Source organism: Apostichopus japonicus, chromosome 13 (assembly GCF_037975245.1).
Source record: "Apostichopus japonicus isolate 1M-3 chromosome 13, ASM3797524v1, whole genome shotgun sequence".
NCBI classification, from domain to species: domain Eukaryota; kingdom Metazoa; phylum Echinodermata; class Holothuroidea; order Aspidochirotida; family Stichopodidae; genus Apostichopus; species Apostichopus japonicus.
Window position 1 is genome coordinate 17338481 of NC_092573.1, and position 19923 is coordinate 17358403.

At 39.4% G+C, this 19923-nt stretch overlaps 3 protein-coding genes across 7 annotated transcripts in view; 1 reads left to right on the forward strand and 2 right to left on the reverse strand.

Moving 5' to 3' along the window:
* LOC139979183 (AP-3 complex subunit beta-2-like) overlaps positions 1–4425 on the reverse strand; it is a 59700-nt gene extending 55275 nt beyond the window's left edge. The window contains exon 1 of the mRNA XM_071989918.1: positions 3894–4425. Within this exon, the coding sequence (XP_071846019.1) occupies positions 3894–4004 (111 nt within the window). The 5' untranslated portion in view covers positions 4005–4425. The remainder of the gene's footprint in view (positions 1–3893) is intronic.
* The window catches only part of LOC139979196 (secretory carrier-associated membrane protein 1-like), a 57985-nt gene that overhangs the window by 15129 nt on the left and 22933 nt on the right, over positions 1–19923 (forward strand). For 4 of the 5 annotated variants that reach the window (XM_071989948.1, XM_071989946.1, XM_071989949.1 and 1 more), the window contains exons 2-5: positions 17281–17361; positions 17874–17984; positions 18551–18659; positions 19379–19507. In XM_071989948.1, coding sequence (XP_071846049.1) covers positions 17281–17361; positions 17874–17984; positions 18551–18659; positions 19379–19507 — 430 coding nt within the window. Of the gene's footprint in view, positions 1–5788; positions 6253–17280; positions 17362–17873; positions 17985–18550; positions 18660–19378; positions 19508–19923 lie in introns of those variants that run through there. The other variant, XM_071989950.1, reaches the window with a different exon arrangement.
* Positions 4498–19923, reverse strand: part of LOC139979192 (zinc finger protein 474-like) — a 60613-nt gene continuing 45187 nt past the window's right edge. Inside the window, exon 5 of the mRNA XM_071989938.1 lies at positions 4498–5692. The gene's annotated coding sequence lies outside the window, so the exon portion shown is untranslated. The remainder of the gene's footprint in view (positions 5693–19923) is intronic.

Sequence of the window (19923 nt, forward strand, 5' to 3'; positions counted from 1 at the left end):
AATTTGTTGTAAACATGATAACTTCAAACCAAAACCTCAGTGAACTTTTCACTTTGCAAGTGGATGCATAGTAGTGAGTAGAAGAACCCTTTTCTTTTCTTGAGGAACTTTGAGGACATTTGAACTTCATACTTAGTGTGTACATTCAATTAGTACCCAAATTCTATCGTTATATGTGGCCTTAAAATGGCATGTGAGGTTAGAACTTAAAAATCTTGTATCTGTTGTTTAGAATTAAGATACTCTCAATGTAAATTGTGGTAAGGACAAAACCAGTGTTCTGGTTAGTTTCTACCATCTTTTCCAAGCAAGACAGAAACCTTTCAATTTGTCTGGAAATTGGTAATCAAGTTATAAATGTTGCTTGGAACTTGTCAATCATAGACATGCATCATTCATGGCCTACCTTATAAAGAGTCCCATAATTTCCATTACCTGTAGATGTATAATGCATCATGGGCTACCTTATAAAGAGTCCCATAATTTCCATTACCTGTAGATGTATAATACATCATGGGCTACCCTATAAAGAGTCCCATCATTTCCATTACCTGAAGGTATTTAAGGCGTCATGGGCTACCTTATAAAGAGTCCCATAATTGCTATTACCTGTGGGTGTATAATGTACCACTGATTTTAGGACAACTCTGCTCATAGGTGTTCATTTACATTTTGGAGATCAGAGTAATCCATGTTCTGGTCAATTGTGAAACTCGCCAGTGTTAGCTCCTGCCTGGGTACAAGTCATACATGTCTAATGTTAATACGGTGAACTGTGTTGAAATTGATGCGAAAATCTCCTTCTTCGGATATTGAATCCCTCTTTGACAGAGCTGGGAAATTTGAAACTATCCTACATTGAGGCAGAAATATTGATGTGTTAGAATGGTTAGACATTCTATTACTAAGAATCTTGTAAGAGGTACTGTGCATTAACTAAGTTAGCACAATTTTATTTTCCCATTGGGTTATGGGTAGAGCTACATGTATCAAATTTGTACTTTGTGATCTTAAATGACCTTTGACCTCAACCATGGAGCCAGGCCCTTCCACAAACTAACACAGAACTTGTACTTGGGTACATTTGTTAACAATTATGAATGTACTACAACAGAATGATATTTATATGGTTTCAACTTTCCAGCTGTTGACTTCTCTTTCCACAAAGTGACCTTTAAACTCCACTAAAAACTATTTATTGTACTTCCATGATAGGGAACTATTGATATCTATCAAGAATCTCGCTAAATAAAATCACAACCTGGATAGAGATCTTGCTCCTTCAATATTCAAGCATCTAGGTATACAGTACTTACAAATTTGAGACCGTTTAAAATAATTCTCTGAATCCCCAAAATATGTAACATTTATTTCTCCTCCAAGACTCAAAGCAAAGTTATTTTTCTTCATTCATTCATTTTTGAATAATGTTTGTGAGTGTAACGTTTTACTTTCAAATTCTTGCATAGTTTACCAGATGTTAAAATACTTTCTAACAGTTTGACAAAGCCAGTCATCACTGCCCATTATGTGTATTGTTTGCAGTGAATTGGTTGTTAATCAAGATGTTTCATGTTGAACTGTATGTCAACTTTTATTTGTATTCATGGCAGATTTTGCTGGTAGTGAAAGACTCATCTTCATGATCAACTCAAAGATTTGTGATTCTGAATGTCAATAGGTCACTTGCTGTGCTAACCTGAATTGAATGATCTGCCATCTGTCTATGTTTTATGGCATAAAATATCGACCTTGCTAGTATATATATATATATATAGATATATATATATTTGAATGACTTACCATTGTCTTTCAAAATTTGTTGTTTAGTATCATGTACAGGAGATGTTGTATTCCATGAAGGGGTCTAACCAATTAGCCAGCCATTTGCACAGTATTTCAGACTAGTACAGTACTTACTGAAACATGAAGGAAAACATTTATTTTGGTTTTGAGGATTCAAAATGATGTGCTGTCCATGCATAGCAAATTTGCAATGATAGCTAGAACAGATGTATAAACATGAAATGATAGTCATGATTTTCTGTATTTATGGTATTGTGCAAACTAATTTCTGTGTTGAATGGAGGGATAGTGTAGGGAAGGGGAGTGGTGGGTGATGGGGTTTGGTTAGTAAGGGAAACTGGGACTTGAATGTTTAAATTAAAGCAAAAGATACAGTGTATTTGACATATGATATTTGATGCAAATTATAAAATTAGCTGGATTGTGTTTGCGATTTAACCATTTTGAACCAATGGAAGTACTCTTGAGCCCAAACTGAATTGTTAGTTTGTTATGTTTATTACTCTATGGATACTTAAAATCTTGAGATAGTTTGAAGAAAAAGAGTGTAGATGAGGGCATCAACTGCAAAGGCAAATAAGGCGTTTAGGCATTTTATGCCATAGGTATCATTCAGTGGGCTTACGTATGAGCCACTCTCAGAAACAACATCATTTTCTGAAACAGTGAAGGGTACCAACAGCTTTTGTAGCAAAACTTTGGAAATCCCTACCAAGGGATATGATTGTAAGGAAAGCCTGGCAGGGTGACACTGACAGTTAACTCTACTCAAAGGTCACACAATAGGAGGTTGCCACCTTTGTGCAAAGTTGGTTTTATATAGTCCAAAAACCAAACTCCCTCCCCCCACTCCCCTAGCCCAAAAAAGAACAGTAAACTTGATGACAAATTGACAAAAATGAATCAGAACACATTCTATTGCTTTCTTGCTTTCTCTTCTTTATTTGAATTGAAAAGGAAAGAGAGGAAAAGAAAATAGAAATGGTTAGCATTTATGCGGTAGAAACAATTTATTGCTGACTGTTCAATTTGGAGGGGTATACGGGTAATTCACCAAAACCTTTGATGCAAAGTGAACTCTTTTTGTCAGAGAATGAAGTAGTTGCATATCGTAAACTTATTAGTTATCATAAGATCAAGAAATTATCATGGGTAAAATGTGACTTAAATGTTTTATGGTAACATAGTGTACTTGCATGCATACAAATTTGTAATACAGTGTCAACTTCTGTGCAGTGTCACTGATAAGGTATAGTTGTTTATTATGCCATGTAGTGAGTGATCCCTACACTTTCGATTGGTGTGAAAGAAGTGAAAGGTTGACAATGGTATCCCACAGGATGTTTTTATATACCACTTTCAATGTATACAGTTGAATATAACTGCACAATGTACTGTGTATATGTTGGTGAGTTGAAAACGTTGACTCACATGACAATGGGTAATGGGATTGGGAAAAGCCCACTGAGTTGCATACAATATGGTAAATAATAAGACAGTGGTACATGTAACATTATGCAATCTTGAAGGACATTATGCAATCTTGAAGTATTGAAGGGAAGAAGAAGAATTGAACAGAACGAAGAAATGGAGTATAAAATAGAAATAATGAAAACAATAGACAGAGTTGGGCAAACAAGTTAATATGCCTATGATAATTTTATATAGTTAAAATGTATACTTCTCTGACCAGCATGCTGTACCATGTATGTAACTATGGAAGATAGATGTCACAGTTGGTACAGTTCAATTATTCAACTTATGTTGATTTGGTTCCCAGTTATTTCTAAACTTGTACAGTACATGCCAGGTAATAAGAAGTATGTAGGATCCATCCATCATTTGAAATCATATATATATATATATCAGAATTTTAGACTATTATTTATGTAGAAAATAAATTTGAAAATATCTACTTCATGCCAAGTGAAAGGCATATTTGTTTTTACAGAATGTCTGAAATGCATTGAAAAAAAATAACAGTAGAATGATGGCTACATGGCCTACCGTGTGGACAGACTTAATCACAGAGTGAAAGTTAGAAAGCAACTTGAAAGTCTACAACTGTAAGTAGCACCATACTGTACCTTATGCACCACAGCATCAAACTTTGCAGGTATCCCACTCATCCTCTCTGGAATCCTCCTGACCATGTCAGGCACTGACAAGGTCCCAAACTTTGCAGATATCGCCTTCATCGTTGTGTTTCGCTAGCTGTGGATGTGGTCTATCTGACAAGACTTAAATTTACCTTATAACAAGTCAATGCCTACAGTTGGTAGATAGTAATACTATATAGAGCAGGCACACAGCTGCACACATCAACTGAAATTCCCTCACACAACTGGCCTCCACACGTTCCATGCACAAGGATCTGTGTAGTGTTTGAACTGTCATCTCTCTCATTGTTGTTACAGTCAACCATATGGCTGCGTGTCACTATATGGATTGTTGTACTGTTAACTTGAAATCAATATTGTTAATATTAATGAGGCCTATACATATTCATAGGATGGTGTATACATATGAGGATTAATTATTGTGTATACTTCACTGAAATGATTAGCCATTATTGTGGTGATATTGTATCAGTATAGTCAGTGTAACCTTAAAAGCTACAGACATAGTCTAGTGGTAATCTTCACTGCAGCAGTCATTTCAAGGACAGATTGATAATATAGGGATCTGAGGGCAAAACAGAAGGGAAGGTGAAAATAGAAAAGAAAAACCATACATATGTTTAAGAGAAAATAAAGACTAAGGTGAAGAGAACTAACTTACACATGTACATTGTATACTTGATTAAGCGAAAAGTCTTACCCACTAATATTGATTTTATCCCTTTAAATTCTATACAGACAAATTGTAATTCGTCAGTAAATTACTCAGATATTTTAGTTTTTCTTTAGAAGTTCAGTAATTATTATTTGCCAAGTTGACAGCTGTTGGAAAGTTTTTGTCATCCCTAAATTCTGATAATTTTTTTATGGCAGTTTATTTGCTTTTTAAGAACTTAACACAGTTAAAAGGTGAACTTGTACCGTACTGTACAATAGCTTATCAAGATATCTAGGTGCAACTTTCTTGATGAATAGTAAGTTAGTAACAGAAACCCACCATGTCATAATATTGTCTGGTACAGTATATCATTAGAATATGACAAATTTTGGAAATAAGTAGTGTTCACCTAGTGTTATTTGTTACATGATATCATCTAATGCAACAGTTTTTTGTCTGGAACTAAGTTTGCAATCATACTTGGATATGATCCATTTCTCTGGTACTCATGCATAATTTCACAACAGGAAGTTCGGGATCTCGTTCTTGACAACTTGCCATGCTTATTATTATTTACCAGAATTATATAGCGCTCTTTTCATGCTTAAGCATGTTCAAGAGCGCTTATAGTACAATTACAGATCTGTCCACTGTTAGAGACTGATATTGTTTAACTTTTCACTTAGATTGTGATGTTGATAGATGTACTTGGAACTAAAACATTAAAAAAGTGATTTAGAGTATGGACTAATTACCAATTTCTTAATTGGTAATAATAGCACAAAAGATGACATTCATGATGGTTGTTTCATTTGCAACGTGAAACTATAGAAAGGCATTTCATGAAAGACACATTTATGAGAACTGTCTCAGGTCTTTAAGCCTTTTATTTTTCACTTTTCAAATCAGTTTCACAGTAGTGCATCTGATAAGAAAACAACAACAACATGCAATGTGGCTTGCTTGAGATTTTCGAAGGTAACATGTAACAACAACAAAATATAGTATAATCAATTTTACAAAGGGAAGAAGAAATTACTGAATTGCACCTGAAAGTTTTGTTACCATCTGTTAATATTTCTTCAATCATATATATCCCCCTGGATGCCTAGTAAACATAAGAAGAGAAAACTATACATTAAGAAAAAGCCTGATTATGCTAGTGCAGTCATCTCCTTGTCAATATCATGTGAGGTTGGCACTTCCCTCAGTCTGCACAGCAATGCTGCATTGAGCAGACTAAAAGTGCAGTCAATAATTGCAGTAGGGTGGATTCACATTTATCCCAGGTGTCCAAAATTCAGTTGTAGTCGTCAGTTGTTCGTTACTGGTTCTGGTTTTGAGTTTACAGAGATTTTCTGAAACAATATTTTGGAATGAACGACACTGCATTTAAATATTGTTATAGTCCGTGGCATTTTGGTAGACGTAGTAAGAGGTTATCCCATATGTGCACACAGTGTGTAAACAGAAATTTTGTGTGTGCATTAGAGCTGTACGTGAGTGCTTGATTTATCTGTTCAATGAGGGAGAGAGCTTGTTAAGTGTTGGAGCTTGCCTAGGACTGTATGGATTTAATTTGACTTGGAGTGAGACTCTCACATATCAGAATACAGTACATGTGCAGCATTGGATGAGACCATCATGAATATCGGATCGCCGTTTGAGGTATGATATTTAAATACTTTAATGCAGTATACAAAGCTGTATAACATGTCTTAACTGATCTTGAAATTCTAGTGGGTGTGATTCTAAGAGATATATATTTTTTATAACACTAGGCTTTAGTATTGAATATTGTATATTGTATCTTTGTAGTTGTAACCTGTTCAACAATGTACAGCATGGTAGTATAGTAAATCCACATTATACAGTACTTTAAACAGTGGGTGGGAGTAACTTGATAAATAAAATGAATGTGTTGAAGTTCTTAGTTCTTAAAAGATCTAGATAAATAAGGTAATCCCAATTACGGTCATTATTTTTGTTATCTCTTGTAAAGAAATTGTTTGTAGACATTAAGGTCATATTAAATACTAAACATATTTGTTGCAAAAGGTGTGTCATGTGTCTCCAAGTTGAATAGGGCTCTGGATTTCTTTGTTTGCAATATGTTGCATCAAGAAATACCAAACACACCTGTGGATCCTTAAATCATACAAGTCAAACCTGTGATTTGAACTCTCATGTGCTCACTTCTGCAGAGGTTCACTTTTACATCGTGGGACTCAATAATGTAGTTTACATTATGAAGAGGTGATATAAACTGGTCAAAGTGTTAGTGATCAACTGCTCAATAGTCATCGACCTGCTTTAAGATTATCTTCCCTGCATCATATTATTGTAAAATTATCAATCTCTTTTGGGTAGAAACACTTATTTTCTTTAAGCTATATTTTATTTCAACTTGATTTCGTGGTAAGCCTCCCCCTTTCTGCCCACAGTTACCAAAAATGAAGAAATATATATTAAACAATATTTAAATGGAAATGAAAACAGATGAAAGCAGGTAGAAGTGATTACCGCACTAATTTTCATTACTCAAGTTTTAATGAAATTATCATATAGTCTGGAGGATAAATGTAAATGGATTTATTAACAAACTTATATCAAGGAATTGAAATGGATCAAAATGAGAATTGGGCAGTTTCACTTCTAAAGGGTTTGGTTTGAAATCCTTGAACCTTTGCAGGAATTAATTGTGCAAATAGTGGTACATCAGCTGCAATCCGTAGCAGATGAAGACAGACAACCACAACAAAACTGCGAAATTTGTTTCTCTTCATGCTACTCTGGCCAGACAGACTAATCTGTCACCGTTTCATGCAAAACAGCATTATCTAAGGGAACCAAAGGTAAGAGGGCAAATGTGTAGCCTGGGAAATTATGCCCTTAACACATTTGTGGGTAAAATTATAGTAATATTACTTATAAATGAAAGGTTTTGGTACATCCCACCCCACCCAATTCTTTACACAAACCCATCCCATCTGTGGTTTGGGCATCTGTGATTATTGTGTGAAACATTGTGGTGATTGAGCCCCTCCTGGTTTCTACCAGCCTGTATTTTTGTCTTAGCACAGTTTACAACAGTACTTAGATTTCTCTGTACATAACAAACACAAAGAAGGAGGAGTAAGTCAAAGTACAAGGATTTTCTGTAATGAACTATAAAAATGAAAGTGTAATGAGTCCATTGAATAGGATATTGTTTGATGCAATGTAAGACACATGTATATTAATTATTGAGGCCTTTTCAGGAATTGTTAAATGCACATCTAATGAAGCTGAAAGTTGTTACCTGTCAAATGAGAGAATAGCTTCTATTTTGTTTCATCTAGATAGTCTTTGACTGATATTACGTATGCTGTGTATTCTTGGCAATGATCCCATTTTTGCAGAAGGCAATGCATTAGGCATCACAGATTTTTTTCAGGGTGCATGACTATTTGAGATGTTTGAATGGATTGGTAGTCAGCATTAGACCGGATGATGTATCTTGTAAACTTTTCTGTGGGATCTGACCCTGACTGTTAACCCACAACAGTTATGGCAAACTGTCAGTGTTTACTTCCACGGTAACAAATTCAAATGTTCCCTTTTAATTGTAAAAAGTGCTGTAATTTATGTCACACAATTTTCCAAAGCTGCAGCCTAACAGCATTACTTGCTCAACGGCTGTCTCAGTGTTTAAACTGCTTAACTATTAAAGTCCGCTCTGAATTTGAACCAGAAACAACATCATCTCCATCACAAGCAGTGATAGTATAAGACAGTGTTATTGCATGGAGGTATTGTGAAAATAATTTGAATAACAAAATTAATACAGAGTGACTGCCCCTACAGTTCAAGGGATCTAAGATAGTGTTTGAAGAGTAGTACATTGTAGATTATGTGTGACATACTGTACAGTACTTACATTGTGCTTCATACTGAAATGTGTATACCAGTTGAACTGAAGGATTTGTTCTGAAATACTCTGATGGTGCATGATCCCTCCAATATTACAGATCTCATAATGCTTCTGATGCCAAATCTTGATGGGGAATGCTAGTTCATGTTTATGTAGACTTGATCTTCCCAAAGTTCTCTTTCAACTTCCAAAAATATCGAGCGAGATGCAAATAGTGTACGGTTCTATAAGGCAGAGATTGATCAATTTACTTAGCTCCTCTCTCAGTCCACATCTGTGCTGTCTCCCAGTCCACATCTGCCCTTTCCCATTTACCTAACTACACATTGGAATGTTTTAGCACTGCGTCCTCACTCCCTGAGCACCGCCCACTTACACCTCCTTCCGAATTGACCACTTAGGAAGATACTACACGTTTTTGTAGTGACTTTTACGTAACAATTTTCACCCGTTTCTTATGAGTTTTGGAACTTCATCTTGAACCTGCGGCCGTAGAAGCTCCTTTACTGTCACTTCCAAGAAGCATTCTATAAGTATCCTTTGTTTTCAAGCATAATTTGTCACTTGATATACACTCCTTCTGTGTCCGTTGTGCGTATTTTTCTACAGGAATCGGTTGCGCGACACCTACTTCGTAGGCGTGGCCTTCCCGCGTCTGTTAGCCATTTAGGCTTTGCCATTAAGCTCCCACCACTAGCTGGTGGTCCACCTGGGGATTACAGCATTGTGACAAACGCAGGATTCTGGGACGCAATGTTCTGGCCAGGGATGCAAACTCTTCAAATTGATTGCATTTAGCGGACGCAAACTCTTTATGTCGAGACACACACCCCAAGTACACTCCCCCCAAGTACAACTAGGTCAACGGAAAACATAATAAAACACATTTCTCAATGCACATCTTTATTTCTTTCAAAAAACTACAACTTCATCTGACAAGAATCAAAAGTTCTCCCACTCCTACAGATCATTGAATTTGTTTGAAATAAATATATCATAACGATCAATCGCAAGGTACAGGGTTACCAAAACTCCATTACGGAGATTTTCATGCTAAAAATAGACAATGATGCTTTACCAATATTCCTGTGATTTGATTGGCTAATAGTCCCTACCGATTGTCTGGAAACATTCTTGCATTTGTAGTGCATGAACATGAAGTAAGGTGTTTAGCAACAATTACTTGCAACGTTACTTTCCCCTGTGTAGAGATAACAAAGTTTGTGGGATAGGCTATCATATGTGTGCACTCAAATATGATAACGTTAGGCCTTGTTATCTCATAAATTTTTTACGTACATTTTTACAACAATCACTGGTGGTACGAAGATGCACTTGAATTGTTTCTGAGACTATCACATAATATTTTAATCATTGTTTTGATCAGCAAATGTTATGAGTTGAGACAGTCTATGAAGTTTGTAGGAAGCTTACATCCTGGTCCTGAAAAGGATATTTCATCTCACAGTATGTTTCTTCTCTCTGCATTAAGAGTTGCTCATGTAAAATGTACATTCATACCACAGTAGTTTCTGTTGCAAATTTTTCGCGGTCCAATTGACCATAAGCTTCAGTAAATGTTATTTTGGTGCAGCATTCGTGTGTAAACTTCTGTACTTTAGAACATTGAAGTTTGATTTTTTAATCAACATTGGGTAAGAAGCTATTCACATAGGCCTTCTGAAATTTTCGTACAGATGATTGTTTGCAAAGAGCCCAGGATAAATGTTGGATCAGGTTTTGATGATTTGCGCATGTGTAGTTGAAAATGAAGTTTGAACAGGCCTATGTATGTATGCAGTAGTACAGAGAACTGTGTGGAATTTAGCGAAAGATATGCACACTGTCGGTACAGTGAGTTTTGAAGAATTGGTTGTTGGAAGCGCTGCAAAGTCAAAGCATGGAGCTACTACAGAGTTAGGGAGTAGGGAAGTACAAGGGCAGATGAAGGAGGGGGCTGGGGGTAAAAATTGTTTGAAACGGCAGGGTGGTCGAAAGGAGGAGTGGGCCAGGCCGCCCCTTTCAAACAGCGAAGCTAGAGGCACTGAGCTATCTGCCCTATATATTGTGTGTAACATACACAGAATATAAGCAGTGATACTACACTACCCTAGTAACAGTAGGTAATACAATGAACGCAATTGGTGTTTGATCGGGACGCAAGCTCTTTTTGCGGGCCGCAAACTTTTTAGGGGGCTTGCATCCCTGGGACGGAAACTTTTCTTCTCTTATAACATACTGAGATTAGCCAGCTTGTTGAATCCCCAGTTCCTTCCGGGGGTAGGTAGGAGAGGTTTCCCGCCTAGGGCGGGCGCCCTTGGCCCTTAGCGTAATTAGGCTACTCGACTAGGCTCGGTAGCGTGGGTGTGTCCTAATATAGTTCAGTGTTAGGCTCTGCTGCTAGGCCCCTACTACGCGGGTGTTCCCTAGGCTTACCTTTGGTAGAGAGGCCAGTTCCCTTGCTCCAGGCTTTGTGAGGCTTTGTAGACTATAGGTGGGGGCTCTTCACCCACATGGGCGGTGACCCCCTAGTGGGGTCTTGCCCATTGGGCATTGCCCCCTCTTCAGGACAGGGATCGAACTATTGTTAGTTCACCCTGAGCTCCAATAGGGGCCTCAGTTCCTAGGCCCAGGTTCCGGGCTAGGCTCCCCGGCACCTGTTTGGCTGGGACGAGGGTGCACTCCGCGTGCCCCCTTCTTCTTTCTATCGTGTTCTTATTCGTTCACCTCTGTCCTGACATGTATCGTTTCTCATGCATGTTTTTCTCTGCCATTGGTTGCAGATTTCCACAGGTGTTCTTGTTATAAATAAAGTTGTTCAATTGACACTCATTGTATTGGACGTCCTTGCACGTCCTCACAATCTGCAGCTCCATGCTTACCTGTGGACACAGTCTGTTTCCACAAAGTTGAATGCCCTCATGCCAAGAGAAAAGGGTCCGCCTTCCCAGCCAAACAAGACAGGGCACTTAAGGCTCACAATACAGCATGGAGACAGATCTTCAAATTACCATTGATTTCCTCGGAAGTTAGGGACAGGCTCCGAGCGGAACAGGGCATAACCTTGGGCAACTTCAGAGACCTGCAACAGAGAAAACTGGACCACATGTCGTATGACCCTGACCAGGTCTCTAGGGTCGGCCTGAAAATTTGCCTGGACTCTCATGCTATCAGCGGAGCTGCTCATGAGACACCATCAGCAGCTCCCGTGTGACAAAGAACAGATCCTTGACCGGGAGGCATCCCAAATCATGTGGCTGCTGGGCCCACTGGTGAGACTTATATACGATCAATTCGCCAGGGTATCCAACTAATGGAGTCCAGACAGGCCTACATTCTGGCCCCAATGAGATGGCCTGAAGGGGAAGCCCTGTTCTCAGGCCAGTTTGCCGAAGCTGTACAGAGCGAGTTCACCAGAAGGGAAACACTGTCCAAGCAGACATTCTGGAAGTTCAACCTGCAGAGAACTCAAACTTGCAGACTAGCGGCGGTGAGACTGCCCACCAACCCCAGACAATCCAGAGGTTGCAGTCGCGACACGGCTGCGCTTCATCCATAGCTGACACAGGCACCAGGGATAACAGACCACCCTCACCCATGTTCAGACTAGGCCAACCCTCAGGCTGGAGGTCACAAGGCTCCACCTGTCCATGGAGTACCTTGACTCTGACCTGGGACGCAGGAATACGGGACTCGTACCACACAGCACTCAGCCTTCTTTGATGCCCAGCACTAGGGGTGACCACCCTACCACGGATTATCCGATTGTAGGGGGGAGACTATTGCAATATGCACATCGATGGCAAATTTTATGCCCGGATTCTTGGTCGCTAGATGTGGTTTCCTCGGGGTACCGCCGAGGGTATTCACCCCTGTAGCCGGCGCAGCAGTGAAAGAACTCCGCTGCAGAGGGATCCCACTCTTTGTGTACCTGGACGACTGGCTAGTGATAGGCTACTCATGTCAAGATGCGGCAAACAACATTGCACTGATTACTCACCTCCTACGGTGGGTGATCAAACAGGAAAACACGATATTGTCACCCAGTCAGCAGGTCATGGCCAGCCTCGTGGACATCGTCCCCTACTGCAGATTACGAAAGCGGTCAGTACAAGTGCAACTGTTAACCTGTCATCATTACAGGACCACTAGCCATTATCAAGTGTGGTCTCGGAGCTCGAGGGTCTTCGGAAAAAGTTGCTGATATGGCATAGGCAGCAAGAAGACCTGGCACCAGCAGGACTTATTCTTCAAGACTTGGCTACTTCTTTAGATGGTGTACGAACACCCAGACTGACCCACATTCAGCGTCTGAACCAAATCGCCGATTTCCTCATGTACCTCTTTTACCAGGTCAAACGAATCTCTACGATCAGGAACTCTCTGGTCAGCAATATCTGCAATTCACATAGGATTCCCTGAAGACTCCCATGGTCATGGAGCAAAAACTGAGTGCTCAGAGATATGTCTGACAATCCCTTTGAGCCAATGGCGTCAACTTCTCTACGCCACCTGACATACAAAACTGTGTTCTTGGTAGCCGCAGCATCGGCCAGGAGAAGAAGCTGCTTGCATGCCCTCTCCGTGGCAGTGGGGCATGTCCGTTTCAAAAACCACGGCATTCGCCTAATCCCTCATCCAGCATTCCTGCCAAAGAATCAGACACTAAACTTTGTGCCAGGAGACATCTTCCTCCCCAGGATCTCCCATGTTTCCTCCGTCAGAAAGGACAAGCTGTGGTGCCCAGTTGGGGCACTCCTATGGTATATCAGCAGAACCAAGACTCTCCGTACCTCACTGAGACTGTTCATTGTTCTGTATGTACCTTACACGCCTGCCTCCAGGGATACGATTTCCAGATGGATTGTTCAACTGATCTAGCTTCATACTCCGGCAGGGGAGAGGGTTAGGGTGCACGACCTCACAGGCCAGGCATCCTCCAAGGCTTTGCTCGCAAGGGTCCCCCTGGAGGATATTCTGAAAGCAGCGGCATGGAAAACACTATCAACTTTTGTATCTGCATATTTGACTGACACCCTTGCATCGGTTTGTGCATGCGGTGTTGGGAGTTCCTTCAGGAAGGTCCTGCCCATTGGGCCTCCGACCATCATAACAGTGCTACTCCATGCAGATGTGAGATGGGAGACATATAAGAAAGGAGCAAAGTAAGTTGGTGAGTTACGAGCGACGATTCTTACCTGTCTCTCCCTCCTCCCACCGTGGACCTACCATTACGAAACTTGACCTGACGGCTGACCTACAATTACGAAACTTGACCTGACGGCTGAGCGTCAAACGACAACAAACAGTGTTCACAACTGGAGCTCGACAGATTATGGAAGGATCCCTGTTTCACTTGTCTCACCTAGTCTAGAACCAACGGTCTTTCCATAGGCATGAGGACACCCTACTGATCCAACTTCTCTCAGAACCAATACAGTCTGAGGTGAGTCAGCAGCCCCTATGCGGGCTCTTTTCTATCTTTGCTCATGTTGGTACTTGGTTGTTTGGTGGTTCACTGCAGCACATAATACCACATTCACCCCACCTTGTTTTCACTTGTCAAGGGTTCGGTTGATGGGCGGAGCTCATTTCTCGCTTGTTTTTTGCCCTCGGCTCCCAGAGTAGGTGCCGTCCGTGCCCTCTGCTACCCACTCTGCGGGACATGGGAACCCTTGTATCACCATGGGGTAGATCCGGAAGGTGTTAGTGGGAGTGGGCAGTGCCCAGGGAGTGAGGGCGCAGTGCTTAAACATTCCAATGTTTAGTTAGGTAGATGGGAAAGTGCAGATGTGGACTGGGAGACAGGTAAGTATCAATGCTCGTAATTCCCCAAACCAGTAAGTTTTGGGGAGTTCCTATGAAGAAGTTACTTGTTTGACATTGTTTACTTCAATGTTTAAAGGTCCTTCAGCTTTGTAAAATGGTTCTTGATATACATAGACTAATTTTAACAACTGATTAGTGGTACTTTGGGTTGGTAGGGGTAGGGGTTAGCTGGGGGGGAGGGGATGGGTGCCGTAGCTTCAAATTTTCTTCTGGACACTTACTGTGTGATGTACAACCGCTATTATGTTTGAAGTAATGTGTGTGAAACAAACAAAAGTTACATATTCTATACTGTAATGGATTGTTTCAACCAATTATGGTATTACAGTGTAAAAAGATGTTTTCAGTTTGAGTATTAAGAAACTGAAAAGAGTAACTTCCTCAAATTTCAGGAAGCTTGAGGCAGTAATATATTATGGTGATAGGGATCTCTTGTGGTAGACACAAAGTAAGATAGTGCTAGTTTCCCATTAAATCAAAACCATATGGATGTTTTGCCAACAGTAACTTTTTTGGTTTCGATGATAATAGTAACTATTGTAGTCATGCAGTCTGATGGGTGGGCGAGTGACTGTGTGTGACACCTTGCTTGTAAACACAATATCTCAGGAAGGCAATCTTGGACCAATCTCATTTTTAGTATGTATGAGAACCATATTGAGTAGAAGAAGCTTATCGTTTTTTGGGGAGGTCAGTGGCCATTTGGGGTCACCAGGGGTCAAAATGTGAAAACCTTGTACACATGATATCTCTAGAATGGAAGCTTGTACCAAGCTTAGCTTAGAACAACCTCATATCTAGTATGTAATTGTGACATGTTGAGTTCAAGATCTCTATTGTTTTTGGTGGAGGTCAAAGGTCATTTGGGGTCACCAGGGTCAAATTGTGAAAACATTGTAAACATGATAACTCAAGAATGGAAGCTTGTACCAATCTCATATTTCATAAGTAGTTGTGACATGTTAACTACAAGAAGCTTATTACTTTTTGTGGATGTCAATTGTCATTTGGAGTCACCAGGGGTCAAATTGTGGAAACCTTGTATTATAATCTACCGTATAATCTCCCACCGACCAGCCTAGTAGAAAACATGTGCATTACGACTCATTAGCATAGGAGAGGCATCTGTAGATAAGTTTAGTAGTCTCGATCCACATCTCCATTGACTTAAGTGTGTTGCTTACATTTGGAGTTACCATGTACGTCCCTGCATACCTGTGCACAAATTTGTGAAATGAAACACTATACTGTTTAAACATGCTTAATGTATTGGGATGGCAGATATCATTTTGTATAATCGGTATTATATCTTTGCTTCTGTTGTTGAAGTTTTCTGTCTTATTTTGCAATTGTCGAGATTCAGTGCCAAATAAAAACTTCATGTTTGGATGTAGTAATGTTGGGGAAATGATCAGGTGCCGATTACGAAAATTAGCTGTCGTCTGGTTTGTTTTAGAGGCAAACCAGACGCAAAATCTTGGGGACCAGGGGCTAAAAATTGCCCGGCGCCTGCTAAATGTACAGCGTGTAGGTGTACCACATTGAGTAGAAGAAGCCTGTTGTCTTTGTCTCTATGCTGAAAACAAGAAGTTTCCATCTCAGTCATTAGATGCCAATGTGAATATAGTTTGTCATATCTTAATGCTTTTTGCTGTACTACTTATTTTGAAGTATGTTGTTCATCCTGGCTATACCTTACAGTGTGTCACATTCAAATAAGATTATTCATGTAGCATCATTGAACCTACACTGCAGTTTTTGCTGTCTGATTTCAGTAGGCTCTCATGTTGCATTCAGTGAAATCAAACAAAGAGCACATATCAAAAGATTCTCCAGCATTCATCAAATTGCTATTTGAGAGATTTTCAGTATTCACAATGATAAGGAGACAAATTTAGCATCAGCTTCATTGCATGGGGAATCTCCTAAACCTATTGTACATATCAATATTGATTATGACATACTGTACAGTAAGATATCAGAGTTGTACAAGGATATGTGGGGGATATCTTTATGTGAAAAGAAAAAAAAAGCCTGTTTTAAATTACAGTAACTGTTATTATTTTCCTGTAAAGAATAATTAATTGCGTAAAGTACTTTAATAGGTATTCTACACACTTTCTGTGGTTATTAAAGTATCAATACGTGTTTGCTGAAGAATTTCGGGAAACAAACTTCCAAAGCAAATTCAGTTTTTCTTATTCTAAATGCACTCTGATCAGGTGGGTTTAATGGAGCCAAAGCTATCGCAATTGAAGAAATAAATTTATTTTCTGTTGCCCTTATGGCGTGAACGCTTTACTGTAAAAACACTGCGAACGCCCACCGAAGTTTGTTTTCTGAAATACATCAGCAAACACGTATTGAGACTTTAATGTTATAATGTGATGAGCAAGTCTTGGTGTGTTCTTGTTGGGAATTTTTCTTTTCTTTAAAGTACTCTACAAGCTGAAAAGTGAGTACTAGCATCTTACAAAGGCTTTGTAAGATCTGGATTGTTTACTACTCAATCCACATGTGATGTCTTATCTTTGCTTCTAATTTAGAAGCTGTGTTGTGCTGTGATTCTATCTAACTTTTCGATCTTGCATAAAATGTTGTTACTAATTGAGAAAAGCAGAGAATAAATCATGTAGCTGACACAATTGTCTTAATTCAGTTGTGGTCTGGTTAACGTAAAAATATGTTCCCCTCCACCTACCCTCCCAGCAGTACAAGATCTGCAAATAGCCGTTCCAACTTCCACGTGAGATTTGGAGTGATCCTGTAGCCTTTGTTTGTCCAACATTATAAGCACCATTGAAACTCTCTTTAGTAGTGAGGAAGAATGCATGTGGCAGTGTTGACCCATAAATATTTGAAAGTATGTGACTGCTATCTATCGGTCATCATATTCTAGTTAGGTAACTGTTTCACTGAAAGTCCATTTAACATGATGTTTCTTGTCTTTGCAGGACCCATCTGTGCAACAAGCAACAGCTAACTCATCGAGGGGTTTGGAAGAATTTAATCCATTTGAAGATAGCAACAAACAGGTAAAGTTTAAATTCTCTCTGTTCTTAACGTTTGAGGTCAACCTCACCTCGCGCATATTAGCGCATGTTTTCTTCATGGGAATGCTCACATTATTTTCTATTTTCATGAGAATTGTTTCTACAATCCGATAACTCCCGAGATAGTTGTTGCCTTAAACATGCTTGTCAATATTTCATGACACTTGCTTATGTCTTATGGGACATTGGACTTTATATTCATTTGACTGAGAGTTTGAAGCGACACACATAATGTACAAAATATATCTGTAGAATGTAAGAACATTTTCAAGGCAAATGAAAGTCTTTGGAAATTACAGTACATGTTGGGGAGATATATTTGGAGGTATTAGGTCCAGTGTCATAAGATTCAAGCCAAAATTTACAGATTTAGGTTGAGCAGATTACTGGTAAAATGCAGTGGTTAAGGGGAAACAGGTGGGTAATTCTACTCAAGCATATGGAGGGTTTCCTCAGTATTTGACATGTATTTCTCACCGTATTTTTCTTTCCAGACAAACACAAGTGTGCCATCACCAGTACCTGCCCAGAGTACACAGCCAGCTGTTGTTAATACTTCAAGAGATGCGCCTCCGGCCTACTCAGCTTCAGCTGCCCAGGCAGCAGTAAGTCATTCATTCCAAACAACCTCTTTCCTCTGCCAGTCACCAATGGTACCCCAACCTCTTACCCCCCATCCGTCATCCCCATCATCCCTCATCTCCATGTATTGCATGTACAGTAGTTGCCTGAACAGGGATTTGGGTGTTCTTAATAAGCAGTAGTTAGAGCAGGTTTAATTCAACTGAACACTGTTACTTTAAATCCTTTCTTCTAAAATGAGGTACTCATAACCAAATATTTATTGAGGGAGGGAGAGATTGTTCTTGAAAGTTTAAACTTTCTTTCTGATCATTCTCACAGTGGTAGCAACCTCTTCCATCCAATCGGTTATATGCCACTGTGAACTCAGTTGATCAATGGAGAGGGGGGAGGGGGGGGGGAGAGGTGAGGAGGTAGGAAATAGGGGAAAGGGACAGAAGATGAAAGGGAGGAGAGCGGAAACAGTTCAGGTAAGGTGAAGTAAAAGTGGGAAGGAGGAAGAGAGCCAAGGTGACTCAGAAGTACTATATTCATAACTAAATTAGGGTGTGATGAATGTAAGAGGATTTTTTTATGTCTCTTTTTAAAGGCCACATCAGCAGCAAATGAAGATCTTCTGAGGAGACAGGCAGAGCTGGAAGAGAAGGCAGCAGAGTTACAGAGAAGAGAGCAGCAGTTGAGAAATGCACAGTATAACAGTGAGTGTCATAGACTCCCAGCTGAGACATGTGTCAAAAGTCATCAATATTGAACCCTAATTTCTTAAAAACATGCTATTTTTAGCACCAAACTAGCTATGTTCACCTCTCTTAAGGATAATAGTGACTAAATGAAAACATTGCAGATTCAACTGGCATGATTGAGTGGCTCAATGGTGTCTTGTTTAGGGCATGTATTTTTTATCCAACATGGAATAATTTATCATGTTTCGCATCACAAAAATGCCATACAAAATGGGAAAATTTGCTATACAATTGAGAAGATGCATAGCAAGTTTTTTTTAATACAGAAATCATGTTATTTCATAAGAGACAAAGTTCAGAGCCTTCAAACTGCTGTGCAAAATTGGAACTCTAAATTATTCCCGGGAATAAGATTTTCTAAAGCTGTTTGGAGGAGGTTTTCACCGCAACCTTCTCTAGCAAATGAGAATACCATACAATTACATTGTTTGCACTTTCATTTACATTCAAAGAAATATTTAGCTATTGAAGAACACATGGCACTGAGACCTTAGTGCATATGATAATGGTTACTATATATATGATGATGTTTAAAATTGAAGCTGTTTCCTTAACTTTCCTCTCTTTGTTTGCTTTAATACTTGTTTGTTTTGATGCTGCTCTTATCATAAACAGCTAACTTACTCTCATAGTCAAGAAAACCTACGGTTTTCCTTTTGAACGTTCCTTTGTAGTTCGTGAGAACAACTTCCCACCACTACCAAAGTGGTTTCCAGTGGGGCCATGCTTTTACCAAGACTTTGCTGTGGACATTCCAGTTTCTTTCCAAAAGATTGTTAAAATTGGATTTTACCTATGGCTAGGTATGTATGAGCATTACCTTTCTGTGTTTTACTTTGTTTTCTATCCCGTCAACTTCTGTGACATATAATGTTGAAAAGGTTTTCAAAATTGCATTTGTCCAAAGGAGATATGTTGTAGAGCCTAGGTGTATGAACAGGTAGTTAGGCAGTGCATACCTGGTTTGCTCAGAGAGAGTTTTATCACAAACTTGTGAATTTATGAACATTGAAATAGTCAATTTTTTGGTGCGACCTTTGTTGTGAAACAAGTTACCATCAGAAATACGAATCCTTACAGTACTGATTTCGCTTAACTCCCGTTAAAATTCGTTGAAAGGTAAATAACCGAATTTCCACGTTTTTTCATCGAAATTCCCCGATTTTTATCGAAATTCCCCGAATTTTAACGATTGGTTATCTCAGTCATTTCCTTCGTG